The 21,617-nt window shown below is 35.5% G+C and overlaps 2 protein-coding genes across 4 annotated transcripts in view; one reads left to right on the top strand and one right to left on the bottom strand.

The window, feature by feature from the left end:
• Window positions 1–19,312, bottom strand: part of pla2g4ab (phospholipase A2, group IVAb (cytosolic, calcium-dependent)) — a 26,188-nt gene extending 6,876 nt beyond the window's left edge. The window contains exons 1-12 of one of the 3 annotated variants that reach the window (XM_055187185.2): window positions 19,174–19,312; window positions 17,234–17,297; window positions 14,602–14,718; window positions 13,111–13,192; window positions 12,798–12,946; window positions 11,359–11,472; window positions 11,236–11,273; window positions 8,830–8,974; window positions 6,431–6,567; window positions 6,127–6,349; window positions 5,594–5,708; window positions 1,296–1,433 (exon numbers count right to left, since the gene is read on the bottom strand). In XM_055187185.2, the coding sequence (XP_055043160.2) occupies window positions 1,296–1,433; window positions 5,594–5,708; window positions 6,127–6,349; window positions 6,431–6,567; window positions 8,830–8,974; window positions 11,236–11,273; window positions 11,359–11,472; window positions 12,798–12,946; window positions 13,111–13,192; window positions 14,602–14,631 (1,171 nt within the window). In that variant the 5' untranslated portion in view covers window positions 14,632–14,718; window positions 17,234–17,297; window positions 19,174–19,312. Of the gene's footprint in view, window positions 1–1,295; window positions 1,434–5,593; window positions 5,709–6,126; window positions 6,350–6,430; window positions 6,568–8,829; window positions 8,975–11,235; window positions 11,274–11,358; window positions 11,473–12,797; window positions 12,947–13,110; window positions 13,193–14,601; window positions 14,719–16,254; window positions 16,724–17,233; window positions 17,298–19,173 lie in introns of those variants that run through there. The other 2 variants (XM_055187187.2, XM_055187188.2) reach the window with 2 other exon arrangements.
• Window positions 17,166–21,617, top strand: ptgs2b (prostaglandin-endoperoxide synthase 2b). The gene is made up of 10 exons (XM_055187194.2): window positions 17,166–17,386; window positions 17,563–17,679; window positions 17,766–17,909; window positions 18,036–18,179; window positions 18,623–18,804; window positions 18,911–18,994; window positions 19,200–19,446; window positions 19,552–19,838; window positions 19,969–20,116; window positions 20,743–21,617. The coding sequence occupies exons 1-10, from the start codon at window positions 17,326–17,328 to the stop codon at window positions 21,150–21,152; spliced, it is 1,824 nt and encodes a 607-aa protein (XP_055043169.2). The 5' UTR covers window positions 17,166–17,325; the 3' UTR covers window positions 21,153–21,617.

Raw genomic sequence — 21,617 nt, 5'->3', positions numbered from 1 at the left:
AATGTATGGTATGTTACGTTATGGAAAGTACAGTATGTTCTGTTATCGCAACGTATGTATGTTAGGCTATGAAAACGTATGGTATGTTACGTGATATAACATATGGTATGTTATGTTATGGCAATGTATGGTATGTTACAATATGGAAACGTATGGTATGCTGTTATGTTATGGCAACGTATGGTATGTTACATTATGATAATGTATGGTATGTTATGGCAACATATAGTATGTTCTGTTATGACAACGTATGTATGTTAGGCTATGGTAACGTATAGTATTTTACCTGATGATAACACATGGTATGTTACGCTATGGAAAGTACGGTGTGCTACGTTTTGGCAACATATGGTATGTTACGTTATGGCAATGTATGGTATGTTAGGCCAGTGGTTCTCAAGCTTTTTCTGCATGCAGCCCCCCTTGTGTACAGTACGTTCCTTTGTGGCCCCCCAAAGAAAATGTATGTCAAAAAACTGTTCTAAAATTAAAAAAAAAAAAATAATTAAACAAAACATATTAGGTTATCCTAAAATGGTATTATAAAACATTGATAATTTTGACCCATACAATGTATTTTTGGCTACTGCTACAAATATACCCATGCTACTTATGACTTGTTTTGTGGTCTAGGGTCATATATACTCACATACAGCTGTAATATGCTTACTATATTTACTATGCACTTACATCTTATGTAAATTACTTATTGTATCTTACATTTATCTTAATTAATTTTTCTATTTATCTTACATTTTTTAATTCTATGCATTTTTCATTTTTTTATGTATAGATTGTATTTTAAGAACTTTCAGCTCCTAAAACCACAACAAATTTATTACGTGTGTGCAAAAAAGCTCATTCTGATTCTATAAATAAATTCTATAAATAAAAAAATTATATTAAAGGAAATTTCTTGACAATTCTTTAGATTCCTTAGGATTTCCGGGAAAGGTGATGCACAACAGTCTGTGAAATTTAAAACACTAGTAAACAAATACCTTGACGTAATTTACATCATTGTATTTAGCTTTAAAAATAAACAGCAAATCTATAGTGAAACTTTATCCCGGGATACACCCTGTGAGGAATTTTCCTTTACGCTTAAGGCAACAGGTTATGAGTGTGTCAGTGAATTACAACCCTACTTCAACACAGTAAGCAGTTTATTGTAAACCACTGAACCAACACCCCAAATTAAATGCCATTCAGTTCTTCAGATTATACTGTATACAGTGTCATTTATTGTCTTCTCATGGTTCTCCATTACCAACAATATAACAAACAACCCTCACCCATAAGGAAGTGAAGAGGGTTCTCGTTGTGCTTCTTGACCACATGTCCTCTAAAAAACTTGCTTCCAAACAGGTCAGGTGTCATGAAGGTGCCATATTTAGCCATTCCGATCTCATACGGACTGAACTCCACCCAATCTGTTCATTAAATCACATCAATCAACACAACAGCAGCTTTAATATAAGTGTATCCACAACCAAAACAACTCTACCTTGGCAACAAATAAACAGCAATGATTACCATAATGACAGACCTTCAAATTATATTAGAAATTACTTTAGAAACCAGGGGATAATTACTGTACGTTCAATGAACTTCAAATGACGAAACACATATTTTAAATATGTTTTGAAGGTGGGAAATCCACACGCTTCAGATTTCGGTTTCCAGACAACCGTAAAAATACATGTCAAGTATTGATTACACATGTGACTTTTGACAAAGGTAAAAGTATGAATCAACTACAAACAAAAACTTTAATGCGTGAAGACCTGCAGAAAATTGAGAACACAGGTTAGAACATACGACTGATGGGTGTTGTAGACCAAACGATTAATGACAGTCTGAGATATTATAGAGGAGGGAGTGGCTCCTCTACCAACCAAATGGTACCCAGCCTTTCTCAATTTTGAAAAAAATTGTTTTTCCAGCCATCATAGCTACCACCAAACCGTCACATATGCATAAGAATTTTAATCATACATACATTACATTATTATAAAATGACCCTTTTTAGGTGAATAGGTGAAAGGTCAATAGCAAATCCATCATTTCTTTACTATAAAGAGCAGCGATCAGTTCATGTGACATGAGATCAGTCTGCTTCTCCTTATAGACTTCAGAACAATGCATCACCTGACGTCATGTTTACACCAGCTGGTACACAAATACAATAGAATAACAAGCATGACTGTAATCCCCATATTTTACACACTGACATACAGGCTTTGACACCAAGCGTGCACTTGGATAACAATGAAGTCCTCTTTGAACTAAAATAAAACATATTTTCATATTGGCATGCATGCTTTCACTAATCTGCTGACGTAACCGGGTTCTCCCTTTGCAGTTCAGCAGGTCAGACTACTATAAATGGCATCCCTTAGTATTCATTTACATAATGAATTTATACAGGTTATTTTATTGGATTCTAGTTCAAAAACATGGATGGAATCTTGTAAAATATTTAATTTTTGCATATTTCAAAGGTGAATATGTTACTTAACTGAATGAGTTAAATTACGTATATATACAAAAAGACTCTTTATAATAAACAGGTTTGGCTAGGTTACCTAACTCCCTTAATTTACATTACATCACATTACTTTTATGCATTCGGCAGATGCTTTTATCCAAAGCAATTAACAGTGCGCATTCAAGGTTTACATTTTATCAATATGTGTGTTCCCTAGGAATCGATCCCACAATTCATTACGTTACTAACTTCTAATGCAAATACTAATAATACAAATATTGTGGGTTTTTTTTTTCAGATTTGTGGCAATGAATTGGCAAACACAGGTTACTGTTAGATCACAACAATGTGTTTCTAGACGTTCACCAACTCTCTTTTAATGTCTATGGTTTTGCAGAAGGGAAAGCGCGTATGGGTGTGGTGTTTGGGTGTCTAAAAACTTTTGGTCATATTGTGTATGAATGTTATTGTAGTCATTGACATTCTGACGCAAATGTTATATAGAAGTTTACTATACTATTGAGGAGGACACCCCTTAGATTTCCATTGTTTACCAAACCAGACAGATTTTTTCTATCCCCCACACCTAAACCTTACACTGGTTGTTGGCTCTGTTGATAGTGCATTGCGTTAGCAACACAAATATTGTGGGTTTGATTGCTAGAGAACACACACATATGAATATTGAATGCATTGTAAGTCACTTTGGATAAAAGTGGATAAATGACCTTTTTGCACAAGTTCGCCTGCCCATTCAATTTTCTTAAAAAAATCCAGATAATTTACTCACCACCATGTCATCCAAAATGTTGATGTCTTTCTTTGTTCAGTCGAGAAGAAATTATGTTTTTTGAGGAAAAAATTCCAGCATTTTTCTCATTTTAATGGACTTTAACCACTTGAAAAGCAACCCCACTCCAGTCCAAACCATGAAAAGACCTACTTTTACTAAAATGGTTGTTTTTACTAGACCATTTATAGTATAAGCATAACTAATGATCCCAAAGCCACAAGTCTAAATAAGTTATGTTACATGTTTGAGGTCAATAAGCCCAAAAATGAGGTTTTTGTAAGACTAGTGCCTTTTTCTAAGTGCCAGTCAGCCCCAAAATAAAAGTCTTTGTTTACATGCATACACGTTCATTCTTATTATTATTTATCCTTATGTTAGAATATAAAATGCAGTTTACACACCAGGAAATAAAACGTCACACAACGATCGTTGGATTCATTATCTAATTGGCTACACATTCTGTCTATCAATATTTTCTATGAAGTCATTGGAGGAGCGAGCGAGTCAGATGACGTCACAATATTTGACAGCGCTGTTTAGATATTATGTATTATACTCCTGCCTACTTTTAGAAACAAAGTTTGACCGTGGGTTTATGTGTTTAACGAAACCTAAAGCGCAAGCTCATATACAGTGTAACGACGCAAATAGTCTGCGGATTGTATATTACATTCTATTACAAGATGTGCATGTGAAATCTGATGTAAACAACAGACTATATATCTATATTTCATGAATCATACGCATTTGTGGACAAAAATGGTAATTGGATGTATTATATTAGACCGTTTTCATGGGTTATTCACACATCTGAAACAGACTGGATTCAACTTGCGATCGTTATATCTAGGGATGCACCGATAGGATTTTTTGGGCCGATACCGATTTCGATTTAAACAGACAACTTCTGGCCGATACCGATGCCGATACCGATGTTAAACACTTGTGTATATAATACTATACAGTTGGTCTATTAGCTAGTTTATTTCTGCATCAAATTATTTTTACTGAACATGGATTGGATCTAATTAACATTCAACTGACCAACATAATAAGAGAGGCACAAATTAAAACAAATATAATAAGACAGCATGACAACCTTTAAAGGTGGTTTTTCCTATTCAGCATTTATTTTATTAACAACATTAACAAATTTTTTACATATAATGGATTTCTTTATGCAGTTAATTAATAAACAATCGGTATCGGCCTGTCTGGTGCTATTGCCGATATTCCGATGGTTTCAAATTCATCAAAAATCGGCCAATAAATATCGGTGGCCGATACATCGGTGCATCACTAGTTATATCAACACAAAAGTAAGAAGTCACGTTCATATTTTGCATGTTGTCATCTGGACTTCTGTCACAAACTACTACATTTATGATGCTAGAGCATCTGTATCTCAAAACAGAGACCATACACTGCTGCTAAATCCGTAGACCTTTTAAATGATGTAAAGTAATGTTAATATTATTAATGTTTGTAGACAGTAGGCTATATAGATATTGTTAGCAGCGTTAAAAAAACTGACGTCATCCCACACACGAACTAGTACGCGTCGAGAGGTTAATGGACCCCAACACTTAAGAGTTTTAATGCAGTTTAAAATGGCAGTTTAAAAGGACTCGAAACTGACTCTAAACAATACCAAACGAGGTATGAGGGTCTTATCTAGCGAAACGATTATCATTATTGAATTGAATTTCTGGCCAGAAAAATTAAAAATATGCAGACTGCTAAATGTTGGGGTCCATTAAAATTAGAAAAATACTGGAATGTTTTCCTCAAAAAACAAAGAAAGACATCAACAGTCTGGATGACATGGCGGTGAGTAAATTATCTGGATTTTTTTTTTAAGAAAATGGACTAATCCTTTAATAGTAAATAAACTTGGCTTGCTGTCCTTTTGGGAGCTTGAACCCGAAGCTCGAGCCCCAAGTTCAACAACCCAACAAAACTGCACATAGGAAGACAAAAGCAATCAAGGTGGAGATGGGGAGGAGGAGGGATGCCATAAGAATTGTCACTAGAAAGGCATTGAGACTGCCGCCTATATATGCTCTTAATGAAGATTGACAAGACTGAATGTTTAGGTTCCCCCAAACCTACGTTTAGAACTTAATTTTTAAAATATTTTTGTTTGGGACATGTTTTACTATTTTTGTTATGACACTTTCAAAAATGTGTCACTCAAAGCCAGGTACAGTAGTTAGACCTGCACAGTAAATTCATACATATTGTAAGTGAAAATTTGCCCAAAAGGTTGAATCACATACAATACAAAAGACATAAATATAAATACGCACCTGCAAACTTAAGCTCAGACACATCTGGTTTAACATGCAGGCATGTGAACAAGGGCAGAGGAGCCTGGCCTTCATTGATCTTCTCCTGAAAATCACTCAACTTGTTGTCCATTCTCTGTGGAGATGAACATTGGGATTTCAACAGGTTACAATAACATGGTATAGTTTATTTCTGAATACATAATAGCAAGAGAGTGCATACTGAAAAAATGTATATTGTAGGTTGTCTACAAATGGGAAGGTTGATGGTTCCATCCCTGGTTCCACCTGACCAAATGTCGAGGCGTCCTTGAGCAAGACAGCCAACCCAAACTGCTCCCGACGAGCGGGATGGCACCTTGCATGGCTGACACTGCCATCGGTGTATGAATGTGTGAATGTGATGCAATATATGTAAAGGCCTTTGGATGGCCATGGGTCTATGAAAGCACTATATAAATGCAGTCCATTTACCATTTATATCTTAAATGCACTGTAAGTCACTTTAGATAAAAGGGTCAGTAAAAAGCTAAGCATAAATGTAAAATACCCACAGCAGGAATAAGCGTCTCTCCGATCAACATCCCAAAGATATCTGTGAAGGTAACCGGCTGTCCTGTGGACTTCTTGCTCCACAGAGCATGTACGTAGTTAGTGATGTGTTGGGGAAGAAGCAGTTTGAGAGGATTACTGTTGACACGATTCATCAGCTCACTGTTGATCTGCTCCGGCCCTTTGGTGGGGAATTCTGGGTGGGAGTACAGTGTGGACATGTACCTGTGAGACAAACAACAAATGCAGGTTTGGTTGGTTGGTGTTGATGAATACAAAGCCCTGGTAAAGGGTCAAGTCTCATACCAAGTGGATCCAGAAAGACCAGCAACATAGGTGACGCAGTCCAGAACTCCAGACTCGTACAAAGCCTTCATAACCCCTGAGAATCCAACCATGGCCCTGAAACCTCCTCCAGACCCAAGTACAGCTATAACTGGAACCTGAAGAAAAAACAGATATTCTCAATAAAACCGAATACTAGATTCCTCAACATTATAATAATTTATGCTTATGCAAGATGCTTTTTTTCAAAGTGCCCCACAGTACATTCAATTTATACTGTACATTTTATCAGTATGTGTTTTCGCTGGAAATAAACCTATGACGTTTTGCACTTCAAACACAATGCTATACCAAAGGAGCTACAGGAACACTCAGTAAAAGGAAAACAACTTACCATTTGAACAACAATTCAGAACAATGATTTACTGTATAATAAGTGCATAAAGTGCATCGCTCAAATAACAGGAAAATAACTGAAAAATTAAAGGGGCAATGTCACAAGACTTTAAGATGTTAAATAAATCTTTGGTGTCCCCAGAGCACATATGTGAAGTTTAGCTCAAAATACAATATAAATAATTTATTACAGCATGTTAAAATTGCCACTTTGTAGGTGTGTGCAAAAATGTGCCGTTTTGGGTGTGTCCTTTAAAATGCAAATGAGCGGATGAAATTTAAACACTGATCACAATGATGGTGGTTTGTTGAAACAGAAACTCAGTTGTGCTGTCAATTATTTTCTCTGTCTCTCCCTCTTTGCACAGTGCTGTGGTTGGATAGTGCAGATTAAGGGGTTTATTATAATAAGAACTCCTTATGACATCACAAGGGGAGCCACATTTCAACAACCTATTTTTTCATGTGCTTGCAGAGAATGGTTTACCAAAACTAAGTTACTGGGTTGATCTTTTTCACATTTTCTAGGTTGATAGAAGCACTGGGGACCCAATCATAGCACTTAAACATGGAAAAAGTCAGATTTTAATTCCATGGCCCATTTAAAGTCTTTAAATTATTTGACAAGTTTTATACAATTTACAGCACAAGACATACACAAAAACGGTTCAGCCTGTGTAATTTCCTAAGTTTTGCTATTTGAGACCTCCAGGGCAATGTTTTTCTTTTCAATTTTGCTTATAAATCCATCCAGTAAAACACACAAGGCCTGTGCTGTGCATTCTCACAGGTCTCAGCTAACATTTCCTTCTCACAGTTGGATTTCGTCTATTTCTAATATTGACTAGGGGCCAAGACTGAACCAGCAAAGGCAGAAGGAACACACTACACACAAAGAAGTTCTTTTCTTTACACATTTTTTTGTGTGTTATACTTTTAACACATAATGTGTCATTTTGTGTTCAAATAAAACACAAGTTGTGTTAAAAGTAACAGAAATTGTGTTGTTCCAATAATAACACAGAGATGTGTGGATTTTGGGACAATGCATTTAGTGTGTTGTCCCTGAACGAACACTGATGTGTTGTTTTTAACACATACGTTCTGAGGGTGTAGTTGGTTTCTGTAACTCACAGGGAAACTAAACTTTAAACATTCCCTATTATTAAAGTGCTCAGTAATGAACTGTTTAATGGGTAAATGTTCTGATATTCAGTCATGCATGGGTCATCACATGTGTGATGTGGTCATTTCTTCTATTACGACTTAACTATCAATGTAGAAAACGTATTTGTTCCAGAAATTTGTATAGTATAACTATATAATACTAATATTACATATTTTCTGTATAATATGAACTTCTTTAGCTGCCTGGATGACAGCTGGTAACATCTGTATCAAAATGCGCAGTACCATTTGTCACGCAACTGCACACCCCGGATCTCCTCATAGAGACATATCTACTGTACAATGCTTACATTGTAGATTGACTAATATTTTATAATAATGTAATTGTAAATGTTTATCTGTAAAAAACACACCGATCCTGAAGTTTCTTTTTTGAAACCAGCATTTTGCAATAGGGCTGCACAATATATTGCATCGACATTGACATTGTGTCAGCATCGACATCGCAATGCCTGCATCTGCAATAGTCACAACGCAGAACATACAGAGCTTTTTTTCCGCAAAAGAAACATTATTTGGACCCCTTTGCAAATGGTACTACTATATAAAAAGGTTTCAGATGGCAGAAGGAAATCACAGATGACTGCAATGTTAGTTCCCCCAATGTCGTGCAAGGCCCAATTTGCAATGTGTAACTTTACATACAGTATGTGAAATCAAGGCTAATATGCAGGCTAAATTTCAAACTTTTACATGACCATGCCAAGTCAGTATTAAGGATATCAAGGGTATATTTATTTTCACAAAATATTCTTTACAGTATGTAGGATGATTTTATGTAGGAAAAAGTATATCACAAAAAACTATTGTTTTTTCAGACATGAGATGGGTGGTACCTCATGGGCAGAAGAAGGGAGTAAGGAAGGTTTCTCCATGTGTAGCAGTTTCTTGATACTCAGCATGACTCTGTCACACCGTTGTTGTCTGTACAGTTTTTCTTTATGGCACAGATCCAGACTAAATCGAAGGTCCATTGCTGAGCTAATAAATGAGAAAACATTTTAGACAAGAACGTTATAAAACACTTTACATCCTTAGTTGTGCAATAAGATTTCAGAAAATGGGAAGCGGTTTCAGTGAACCGACACAAATTTATGCAACAAGCTATCTGTAGCTTTAAAACAAGTATTTAATCCATAACATTTGGGTGATTCTCATGAAATCTAGATTTAGAAGCCCTTGAAGCCAAATTTTTGCACATATAAGATTAAGGTCTGAACTTACTATAAGCATTATTTTTAGAGGATTTAAAAAATATTAAATTTTTTAGATTATCATTATAAAAAATTATCATTACCGCAACATGATATTGCATTAAATATATGCATTTACAAACTCATGTTTCGGTAATGAGAACTAAAAAGTTGTCTAAGTACTATGCAGACAAAATTTCAACTTTTATCGAGAGAGAAAAAATAAGAACTGCTTACCTGGTAGCCATCTTAAAGGAATAATCCATTTTCCTAAATAAAAAATCCAGATAATTTACTCACCACCATGTCATCCGGGGTGTTGATGTCTTTCTTTGTTCGGTCGAGAGGAAGTTGTGTTTTTTGGGGAAAGCATTGCAGGATTTTTCTCATTTTAATGGACTTTAATGGACACCAACACTTAACACTAATTCAACACATAACAGTTTTTTTCGGCGGAGTTTCAAAGGACTCTAAACGATCCCAAACAAGGCATAAGGGTCTTATCTAGCGAAACGATTGTCATTTTTGACAATAAAAATAATAAATATGCACTTTTGAACCACGGCTTTTCGTCTAGGTCCGGTCCAGCGCGACCTAACGTAAATGCGTAGTGGCATAGGGAGGTCACGTGTTACATATATAAAACACACATTTGCGGACCATTGTAAACAATAAAATGACACAAAGACATTAATTAGTATCATTACACATACAACAACGTCGGAACGGTCCTCTTTCTCCTCACTAGTAAACACTGGGGCGTAGTTTCGCGTTCGTCCTCTGTGATCTCTTGACGTCATGACGTATTGCGTGAGGTCACGCTGACGCTTTCAGGACCGGACCTAGACGAGAAATTGTGGTTTAAAAGTGTATATTTGTTCTTTTTATTGTCAAAAATGACAATCGTTTCGCTAGATAAGACCCTTATGCCTCATTTAGGATCGTTTAGAGTCCTTTGAAACTCCGTTGAAAAAAACTGTTACGTGTTGAGTTAAGTGTTAAGTGTTGGTGTCCATTAAAGTCCATTAAAATTAGAAAAATCCTGCAATTTTTTCCTCAAAAAACATAATTTCTTCTGGACTGAACAAAGAAAGACATCAACATTTTGGATGACATGGTGGTGAGTAAATTATCTGGATTTTTCTATAAGAAATTGACTATTCCTTTAAGTGTCACAGTCAATTATGTCCTTTCCAACAATTAAAAAAAATTGTTCCTTGAGGGCTTAAACAATGATTGAAAATTGTTGAGGAGGATGAGAAAATTGGTCTTGGACACATTTATATTCCTTATTATTATTATTATATGATCACCAACTATCACATGTTTCTTTACTGTAAATGTTTATAGTATAACATGCACTGAAGCTTTTTATTTTTTAGATTTTTAATTACAAATATTTCCATATCAAAGAACCCAAATCCAGTCATGGACACGTTGCGGTAATGAAAATTTTTCCCTTAAATGTAGAAAAAACAACAAAATTGGTTTGTATGATGTCATTTGAAAATCAAGTGCAAAATAGTACATGAAGAGATGTTTGTAACTGTATGCTTCTTATTTTGATACTCTTACTTTGCATTTACTTTTTTTATCAAAATGTTTCATGACACATCATAAGTCTAATTTTGCCTGAATCACCCATTTGAGTTTTCCAAAGACATCTTATTCCCACGGTTTCAAATTGCCTTTGTTTGCTACGTCACACACACGTAACCAATCACATCATTACATTTGAACTCACGTGCAGTGTGTAATAGTCTAACCTGTTAACATCAGTGCTAAAACATTGAATGCTGCAAACACGTAATTCCCGTAGGCTATGCATTGTGAAACCAGACTTGGCAGTTATGTGTCTGAAACTACCGAAGTTAGGATCTATTTACACGTACAAAAGAATGGAGGCGTAGACTAATTTGCATATTCACCGATGAGTTTTAACTGTGATAAAATGATCAATGACTTTAGGATTGTGAAAATACCACAAATAACAATTAAGAACAGGTTCAGACAATAGAAGAATAATACCTAGTTAACTATAATACGTACCACTCCTCCAAAGAAAGCTGACAGTACACATTGGTCGTCTATAAGAAACAATAGTGAACAGTTAAAATAATGCAGATCATGCACATTGATTTTAAAAATCAAGCAAGAATCAAACCAACTTACTTTTCCTATAAGGAATGATACCACTTCTGTTTGTCCAACTTTGAGTTTAGAGATGGCATATGAGGCTATACCCAATGTTTCATCCACAACATAGTTGGCATCCATTAATGTCAGCTGGAAACAAAACAGCACCCATACCATTGACTGTAGGTATGCTTTTTATGACTAGTACATTTCAAAAGCCAGATCACCAGGAGCACAGGGCCATGTCTTATAAATAGGAATGTGAATATACAACCAGGAAGTGTCTCTGATTTTGTTCAATGTTAAAACACTATTATAGGCCTACAGAGACTAATGTAAGGAAGCTATTTATAGTAGTGTGCTAGACTTTAAAATACTATAGAGGCTATGCACATGACGTCACCTTCGGGCGAAAGTGCCTGCGGTTACGCCCACTGAGTGGCAAAAGAAAGCGCGGCAGCATTTGAGTACAGTGTGAAGTCAGCGAAAACATGGGGAAAACACATCTAAATGGGAAAAAGCTGTTGTGCGATAGACTGTACTAACAAATTAAAAAGAATTCAGAGCTATTGTTTTACAGACTGCCAAAAAACACCAAAAGGAGAAGTAAATAGATTGTTAATTTCAACGTCCACAGACCACAGTTGGGTTGACAAGTTGCTAGGGTCACGATCAAGCAGAGGTTATACTTTCTACTTAAAAGTATTTTTTCAAGTATTTGTATTTTATCCGTGTTTTTCTTTGAAAAACACATTCCAAAGCATATTATCATAATTTTTACTTTATTTTATAAATACAAGTTTTTGTTTTACATTTAATATTTAAGTACATTAACATACTTTTACTCAAGTAAAAGTACATAATTTTAATGTAATTAGGTATTTAATACATTTTAATATGCAATATTAAAGAATACACAGTATGATTCTATGCTTTAGAATGTAGTGAAGTACAGATTTTCCTAATACAAACACCCTAACAAAGCACAGATGCTTGGAAAATGTAACTAATGTAACTAAGTATTGTCCACCTCTGCTATCAAGTACAACTAAATTCAACTTAAGCTGATAATAGTCAGTTTTACTGGCATTTTCGCAGGCGCTGCTATGAAAACCAGCCGTTTTGTTGAACGTTTGCCACTCGACAGGGCAAGTTCCGGCGTGGTCATGTGGAAAAGTGACGTCAATGCATATCCTCTTTATAAAACTTTGGCCAAACAAGTATAAAAAATAACAGGAAGTGATACTGTAAAGCTCATTGGTAGCACATTGCATTATCACTGCAGAAGGTTTAGGGTTCGAACTCAGGCAACATGCACATTCATAAAAAATGTGTATCTTATAAAGTCGCTTTAAATAAAGAGTATGCCAAAAGCATAAATGTAAATAGGAGGCTTTGGGAAACCTGTTTGATAATAGCATTACTTTTGCAATTCTTATTGTGTGTGGGCCTTTCCGTGTGGACTTTCTGTTTACCTCCAGCACATTTTCTTGGTTGGGGTCCAGGATGAATTCAAAGGTCTCATTCCACTCTGGATTGATGTCATTGTCGATATGTTTTGTTTTCTTCCTGCTCTCAGGGGAGGTGGGGATGAACAGCTCCACATATGGATCTGGAGTGTCCACTGAAAGCATGTTTAGTTTGTGATTTAGTTATGCTTTATTCGGTAAGATGCCGAAATTAAACCTCTGATGACATTGTATCAATGAATGATACTGTATACAGTATAATGTTGTGTTCTGATGAAGCTATAAGTATAACAATATGAAAAGTATGACACAAACTTACACAGATCTCCGAAAGGTCCTTTTGTTACATTTTCAGCTCTCAGCACTTTCACTTTGAATTTGTGTGACATTTGCTGTTCAACCTGAGAAATAAACAGAACAGACCTTGATGCTTATACTATCACAACTAATAGTGAAAAGAAACATCATCATTTTAGCTACACAAATAAATCTGTAGGAATTTGAATGAACTAACTTAAAGTCTTGATATTATAAATTGTACAATTTCTATTTAGACATCTAAGTGTATGTGGGTTGTTATAAATAACATATATTTCCACCCCGTTAAAGGGACACTACACTTTTTATATATGCTCATTTTCCAGTTCCCCTAGAGTTAAACATTTTATTTTTACCATTTTGAAATTCATTCAGCTGATCTCTGGGTCTGGCGGTATCACTTTTTGCATAGCTTTGCACAATCAATTAAATCTGACTAGACCATTTGCATCACGCTCAAAAATAACCAAAGAGTTGGGATACTTTTCCTATTTAAAACTTGACTCTTCTGTAGTTACATTGTGTACTAAAACCGGCGGAAAATTCAAAGTTGCGATTTTCTAGGCAGATATGGCTAGGAACTATACTCTCACTCTGGAGTAATAATCAAGGACTTTGCTGCTGTAACATGGCTGCAGCAGGCGCAATGATATTATGCAGTGTCCGAAAATAGTCCCCTTGGTAACCTTTAATAGCAGCGGACTATTTTCGAGCGCCACGTAATATCATAGTATAGCAGCAAAGTCCTTGATTATTATGCCAGAATGAGAGTATAGTTCCTAGCCATATCGGCCTAGAAAATCGCAACTTTAAATTTCAAGTTTTAAATAAGAAAAATATTAAAACTCTTTGGTTTTTTTTAGCTAAGGATGCTAATGGTCTAACCAGATTCAATGGATTATGCTAAGCTATGCTAAAAGTGGTACCGCCAGACCCGGAGATCAGCTGAATGGATTCCAAAACGGTAAGAACCAAATGTTTAACTTTAAGGGAGCTGGAAAATGAGCTTATTTTCAAAAAAAGTGGAATGTCCCTTTAACATTAGCATGTCTGCCTTACAGAAGCCTTACATATGTTTGCTTTATGTATAAATATAGCTGGAAGCTTATACAGTCATTTCTCTTTTTCTGTTTATATACAGTAAAGCTGCTTACAGTATATCAAATAGAGGCCATGCTGCCCCCATTAGTTCTGTACTTGCACTAGAAGAACTAGAACTATAAGAACTAGCCTATGTACTTTAAAAGTTTTTATTCAAAAAGCTAAAGTGCATGTACAAAGAATAGAAAAGCAGTTGCTTTACATTAACTGCATTGTATTGCATTGATTACATCTAGACTGTAATTTGTTTTTTACTTTCCAGAAAGTCCAAGAAAAACCTTTTCCTGAAACCTTTATCTGGTGAGAAACGGCCTCATGCTTTGGCTTAACACCTTTGAAGTTTTTTTTAAATTATTCCTAGAAGTAAATCTAAGAGTTTAATTTTACTTACAAAAATCTTACGATGATCTGAGAGTGACATGCTGGGTTACTGCTTATCCCAAGAACTCTTCAAAGAAATTTGCTCAGAAAGAAGTCCTCTGGTGGTCCTTCTGGACATCCAAATACACTAAAAAGAAAAAAAAATATTATAAGAAACTCTGCTGACATTGTATCCTAGACAAAATATTGGTTTTATTTCTGCATTTATTTGAGATCAAAATATTTGAAACATTATTGTCAATGTGTGTAAGACCAGTCGTAAAGAACAAAAACAGCTTTATCCTCCAAAACCAACCTGTGTTCTTATTTAAAAAAAAGATTACTTTAAGTGGGGACTAAACTAAAACTAATGATGAGACTGAATGTGATATATTGAGTTTATTGCAAATGGCATTTGTGCCCTTAAAGGACGCATTTAGGAACTGTCAAATTAAATCAGCAAAATGCCAAACAAAAATGGGCATAAGCTACAGTACTGTACCTTACCCTATACTGAGAACCAAATCAACACATATGTATGCATGCAGTATGTCTGTGTTGTGTATATAAATCAAGGGTAGGAACAGGCTTTACTTGCAGAAAAATGTGTCTAGGCCTAATGTAAAGTGGAAGTATGTAGTCAGAAAACCAAAAACTTCAAGTCTCACTTCCATGGACTGAATAGAAATTCCACCTCAGCACTTTCTGAAACTTTTCTGAATGGTACTTCAGTTCATACAATCAGGCACTACATGCATTCATGCACTACAAAAGTTAAAGATTTATGTCAATAATAACCCCTTAAACTAGCACACATCATAGTTAACTTTTTAAAACCACGTACATAATAAACATTACATTTTTAAAGTGGTTGTTTTTTATTTATATTTATTTAAAAAACGCCATTATAGTCGTAAAACGTAGTAAAAAAGACCTTACATTAAAAACTGTTTTAAATATACAAAATATTGACTATAAGAATAAGATGTATTCTTATGTTACGACATACACTTTGGCTATTAGGTCAATGTTTTACAAAAAAGAAAAGTTCAAAATATCCAAATTTTTCGTTGCTCAATTGTGATTAAATTGAACTGCGTCATCCGGGGTTTTAGACGCGCAGTGTGTGAAACATTCAGGTTGCAGGTTCACTGCGCATGGAATTGATGTGGTCACGTAAACACGAAAGCAGGTAACATTTTAACCGTGGCATTTTAATTCAGTATACTACTTTATGTCATACAGTAGTATGCTGTGCTACAGTATACTGAATTAACAGTCATTTAAACTTTAACAAACAAGACGAAACCAAGTAAGTATAACACAAGTAATGTAGCCTATTTGTGGAATTTGAATTATATTTAAAACATATTTATATATTCGAATACATTAACTTAACGAATTTATTAGTCAAAGGAAATGTTTAGTAGACTACCAAACATTTTTACGTGTAGCCAGTTTACTTTCTCCAATACGTCAATGAATTTAATAAATATATTTAGACTTAAATCAACAGTATAGGGTCTAATTTACTTATTACTGGTTTTAGCAATAAATGGAAAACAAATGGAAATCATTTTGCATTGCACGTCGCGATGCTATCGCCTATATCCGCAGATAAACTGACTTTTTACCTAGTTTAAATTTGCACCGCTATTTTACATGATATACTGTAACAGCTTACCTGCCATAAACCATTTACAGTCTGTGTAACCAACTCTGCAGTATATATCCTGCTCTGAAATGCATACTAAGTCAGAAATCCGGTAAAAATATAAATAATTGTATTTCCTCTATGCAGAGAGCTCTCCTCGCTCGGACCATCATAGTAAGAGAAAAGGGGAGGAGGTGCAAAAAACAGCTTCCTATTAATGAGTAAATCTGTTACGATTGTAAAATTAAATGTTATTCGGGCGTACTGTAAATTACCCTTAAAAATGCATCGTAAGTTGAAAATGATCAAGACATTCAGCAATGTGTTATCTAAAAACAGTCACTTGTAATTTTGTGTAAAATTAACATAAAGTGTGATGCGAAGCTGATGATATCTAACGGACCTGCTGTGCGACTGTGTCGTTTCATGACTGTCCACAAGGGGGCGCAGCATTACCTCTAACAAGTTTCTTAATATAAACGTGTGATGCCAGAGGAAAATACGCAATTGATGTGTGATTGTAAAATAGTTGAGCGCGTGTTAATCTATCCCATGTCCTTTTCTTTGTAAACATATTTAGTTCAATTCGGCCTAATTTTTGTTACAGTTTTTTTTTGTTTTTGTTTCAGTAGGCCCATAAATAGTTTTATAGTTTTCCCGCTGTAAAGAACTGAATCATTGACTTTTCTGGAATAAGGTGAAGATGTTGTGGTCAATTTCATATGTATTTTGTGTATTTTCAAAATACAAAATACTGTATTTGTATTCAAATACAATTTTCACGCATTATTTTGTATTTGTAATTTATTTCATGTATTTATGCCCATCTCTGTAGTAATCATAAAGTGCCTATCACCCCAAAATACCCTGGAGGGGTGTGTGGTTAGTTTTGGGCATCCGATAGTCAGTAGGCAGGCCTACTATATACCAACAAATCATTATATCATTTTTTGTATTCCAGTGCGCTTCCCATGAGTCACGCGCATGCAGTGTGGGTTGCGTCACTTACCTCTACAGTACATATAACTGCACCTCTCTCGCCAGATAGTTAATTCAAACACTGATTTCAAGCGCTGAGGAAACACAAGACAAACCACTGGAATGAGAAGCATCGTGTCGTTAATTCTTCTTATGCACATGGGGTTCATGGTTTGCCAAGGAGGTAAGAACAAACTTTTTATGTCTGAAATAGTCTAGAATATTTTAGTGCTATGAATATATATTTAAATCAGAATACATTATTTACAAATTCATATAAATTTAGCTTCCTATATAATGTTAAATAATAAATTGTTAAAAAGTTATTTAAAACAATACTTTATTTATTTTGTGATGCAGCCAACCCCTGCTGCTCAGAGCCATGTCAGAATCGAGGTGTCTGTACGGCGCTTGGTTCAGACTCTTATGAATGTGATTGTACGCGCACTGGACATTACGGCCAGAACTGCTCGACACGTAAGTGTACATCGCATACTTATACACCTGTTAAAGTATATGATCCATATATGTCCATCTAACTTCACTCTGGGTTTGTTTTACAGCTGAGTTTCTCACAAGGGTAAAAGTGTCTTTGAAGCCTTCTCCCAACACTGTGCATTACATTCTGACGCATTTCAAAAGCTTGTGGAATATTATCAACAGCGTGACGTTTCTGCGTAACGCCATAATGCGTTATGTACTCACGTGTAAGTTTAACCCTTCATTTTTTTTTGTCGAAAATGAAACTAAATACCATTTGAAATATCATAGAAAAACTGTAACTTTTTATTAAAGAAGTTTCCCTCTCTCTCTCTCTCTCTCTCCTGAATCAGCACGCTCCCATCTGATTGACAGCCCCCCTATATACAACGCTGACTATGGCTACAAAAGCTGGGAAGCTTATTCCAATCTCTCTTACTACACCCGCACATTGCCTCCTGTTCATCATGATTGCCCAACACCGATGGGAGTCGTAGGTAAGTCATTTTCTCCACAGACCTGTTTTCTCACATTTCTTAGCATTTACCTTATTGCGTCATTACATCACACTTAGACGTAGTGGAAGCTTGAGGACGCGACCTACACGTCTGCGTGCCTTGGGTGTGTGGATCATACGAAAGCTTGATATGATAAAAATGTGCTTACGACTACAATCCTGAAATATTTATGGTCATTATAATTAAAACTGCTGAGGTCAATGAAATTATTGCTGTAAGGATTGGTTTCTGATCTATCCTCATTCTAGTCAGGTTGATTTGATCGTATTAAGTCATATTAAAACCTGCTGCCCATTTTTTGAGAAGGGTAGAATGTAAGCCTATAAGCAACTATACTGACATTTTTTGGGTGTAAGCCATCAGATGTATATAAAATGTAAATGTTGGATGTCCTTTTCTAATTATTTCTTTATTCTTGGTAGGTAAGAAAGTTCTGCCAAATGTTACTGTGTTGGCTGAGAAACTTCTAGTGAGAAGAAAGTTCATCCCAGACCCTCAACGCACAAGTCTCATGTTTGCTTTCTTTGCTCAACATTTCACACATCAGTTTTTCAAAACCGACCAAAAGAAAGGTCCAGCTTTCACAACAGCCAAGAATCATGGGGTAACTAGCTTACAAATAAAAAAAATTAATTCACATTTATAATTTTTTCATTTTTTATAGCACAAAGCACCTAAAGTACTAAAACACTTTTGTTTGATGTCTTCAGGTTGACTTGGCTCACATATATGGACAGGATCTTGATCGGCAACACAAGCTGAGACTTTTCAAAGACGGCAAGCTAAGATATCAGGTATGTCTCCACCCAAGAATTGTCTAAAATACCTTTTTTTTTGGTTCGCACGCCTTCGCCCCGCAGTATGCATTACCGTTTTTTGGCTATTTTAATGCTTTTAATTGCTTTCTTCATTCATATGGGAGGCAAGCATGCTTGTTAAAAACATAGCAATATTTGAAAATCTTTCAGGTTACTTATTTAAAGTTGTTGTCTCTCCCAGATTCTGGATGGTGAGGTGTATCCTCCAACAGTCAGTGAGGTTGGAGTGGCCATGCACTACCCTCCACATGTACCCGAGTCACGTCGCTTCGCTGTTGGTCATGAGGCCTTCGGATTGGTTCCCGGACTCATGATGTACGCCACCATCTGGCTGCGCGAACACAACCGTGTGTGCGATGTCATGAAACAGGAACATCCAGACTGGGACGATGAGAGGCTTTTTCAGACCTCACGGCTCATCCTGATTGGTTAGTGTCCTGTAAAAAGCAAATTAAAGAGTCTTGTTCAAGATTTTTAGACTTCAATGTGTACATTTTTAATTCTCACTATTATTCTCCTTTCTGTCGTTACAGGCGAGACCATTAAAATTGTAATCGAAGATTACGTCCAGCATCTTAGTGGCTACCATTTAAAGCTCAAGTTTGATCCTGAACTTCTCTTCAATGAGCAATTTCAGTACCAAAACAGGATCGCTGCTGAATTCAACACCCTTTACCATTGGCACCCTCTTATGCCGGATGAGTTTCATGTCCAAGACGAAGTCTACAATTACAATCAGTTTCTCTTTAACACGTCTATGCTGACTGACTATGGCGTCAACAGCTTGGTTGAGTCCTTCACTAAACAGATAGCTGGACGGGTAAGCCATGATAGGGTTTATGTATTTTGCAATGAGAATAAAAAGTTTAGTCTAACTTGTTTTTTTTTTATGAGTCTCTGACCTGAGGTGAGGGTTTGGCTAATCTCAAACTTTTCTTTTTTTACTACAGGTTGCTGGGGGGCGTAATGTATCACCAGCTGTTTTAAGGGTGGCCATAAAATCAATTGAAGACAGCAGGAAAATGCGCTATCAGTCGATCAACGCCTACAGGAAACGATTCAACATGAAGCCATATAAATCCTTTGAGGAAATGACAGGTAAGAGATTATATTTAGGCTATGATTGTGATTGGGAAATGGGTATTTAATTCAATTCAAACTGCTCGATTTTCGAATTACAAAGTTGAATCCTCTTTGCTAGCTTAATTCAAATTCATATCTGAATGCTTTATGAGCATGTTCTAGGAATGATAAACATTTACACAAATAAACATATACACTCTTCAGGAAACATTTTTAGTATAGAGGATTCAGGATGTTTATAAACAGTTTACATTTACGGATTTGGCAGACACTTTTATCCAAAGCCACTTACGGTGTATTCAAGGTAAAGTTTTATCATGATGACCTTTGCGCTGCAACACAATGCTTTACCAAATGAGCAACAGGAACTTAAAAAAATGCTGATCAAAAGATTATCTGTAACTAATGGATTTGGAGGAAATGAGCAGTTTTAGTTCCTACATGCATATTTTATCTCTGTACAACAATAAACACGAAACTATAGTCAAGTCAAAATTATAGCCAGCTTTAATAAGTATAGCAGAAACTCTCCTCAAGCATTCCAGACCAAAATGAACATCACAGATAACCATTGGAATACCGTAAAATTAGCAGTATATTAGAGGACAAGTTGAATTGACTGAACCTGTTTTATGTTGTAGGAGAGAAGGAGATGGCCGCAGAACTGGAGGAGATGTATGGAGATGTAGATGCTGTGGAGCTATACGCTGGTTTACTGATTGAAAAGCCCAGGCCTAATTCCATCTTTGGAGAGACCATGGTGGAGATGGGTGCCCCCTACTCCCTCAAAGGACTTATGGGAAACCCCATCTGCTCCCCAGAATACTGGAAACCCAGCACCTTTGGTGGGAAAGTGGGCTTTGATATCATCAACACAGCTTCTCTGCAGAAGCTGGTTTGTAATAATGTCAACGGGCCGTGTCCTATGGCCTCATTCTCAGTACCTGATGTAAAAGATTCAGTACCTGCTACTATAAATGTGAGTACATCTCACTCGGATCAAAAAGTCAACCCAACAGTTTTACTTAAAGAACGGACGTCTGAGCTTTGATAAATGTCTGTGAATAAAGAACATTATTTATTATTTATTTATTTATAGGATATTTATTTGTATTTATTCCACCGCGATATCTACCTTTTTTAATGAAATGTTTTGTACAAATGTTATATTTTGTCTTGAACTATTTATTAAATATGTATGCTGTATGTATTGTAAAAAAAGAATGTTTACAGTAGGCCATGAGATATTAGTGATGAATGTTCCAGTGTCATATTTTTTGTTGATTGTACTTGAATCAGATGACTTTAGTTGTTTACAATGTTTTTTTTTTGTATTTAATATTTGTTGTTTTGTTTTCTCAAAATCTTTGTAATTGAACATATAGATCATAAGAGAATAATAACAATTTTCCATACTGACAAAATATGTTTTTATACTGACAAAATAGTACCATTTTACACAGCTATTTTAAAATGTCATTCCTTTTAAACTTGAATTTCTGACTTTATAAATTAA

Source organism: Misgurnus anguillicaudatus, chromosome 18 (assembly GCF_027580225.2).
Source record: "Misgurnus anguillicaudatus chromosome 18, ASM2758022v2, whole genome shotgun sequence".
Classification (NCBI taxonomy): Eukaryota; Metazoa; Chordata; class Actinopteri; order Cypriniformes; family Cobitidae; genus Misgurnus; species Misgurnus anguillicaudatus.
Note: the sequence above shows the minus strand (reverse complement) of the source record. Positions and strands in the feature narration are given on the sequence as shown.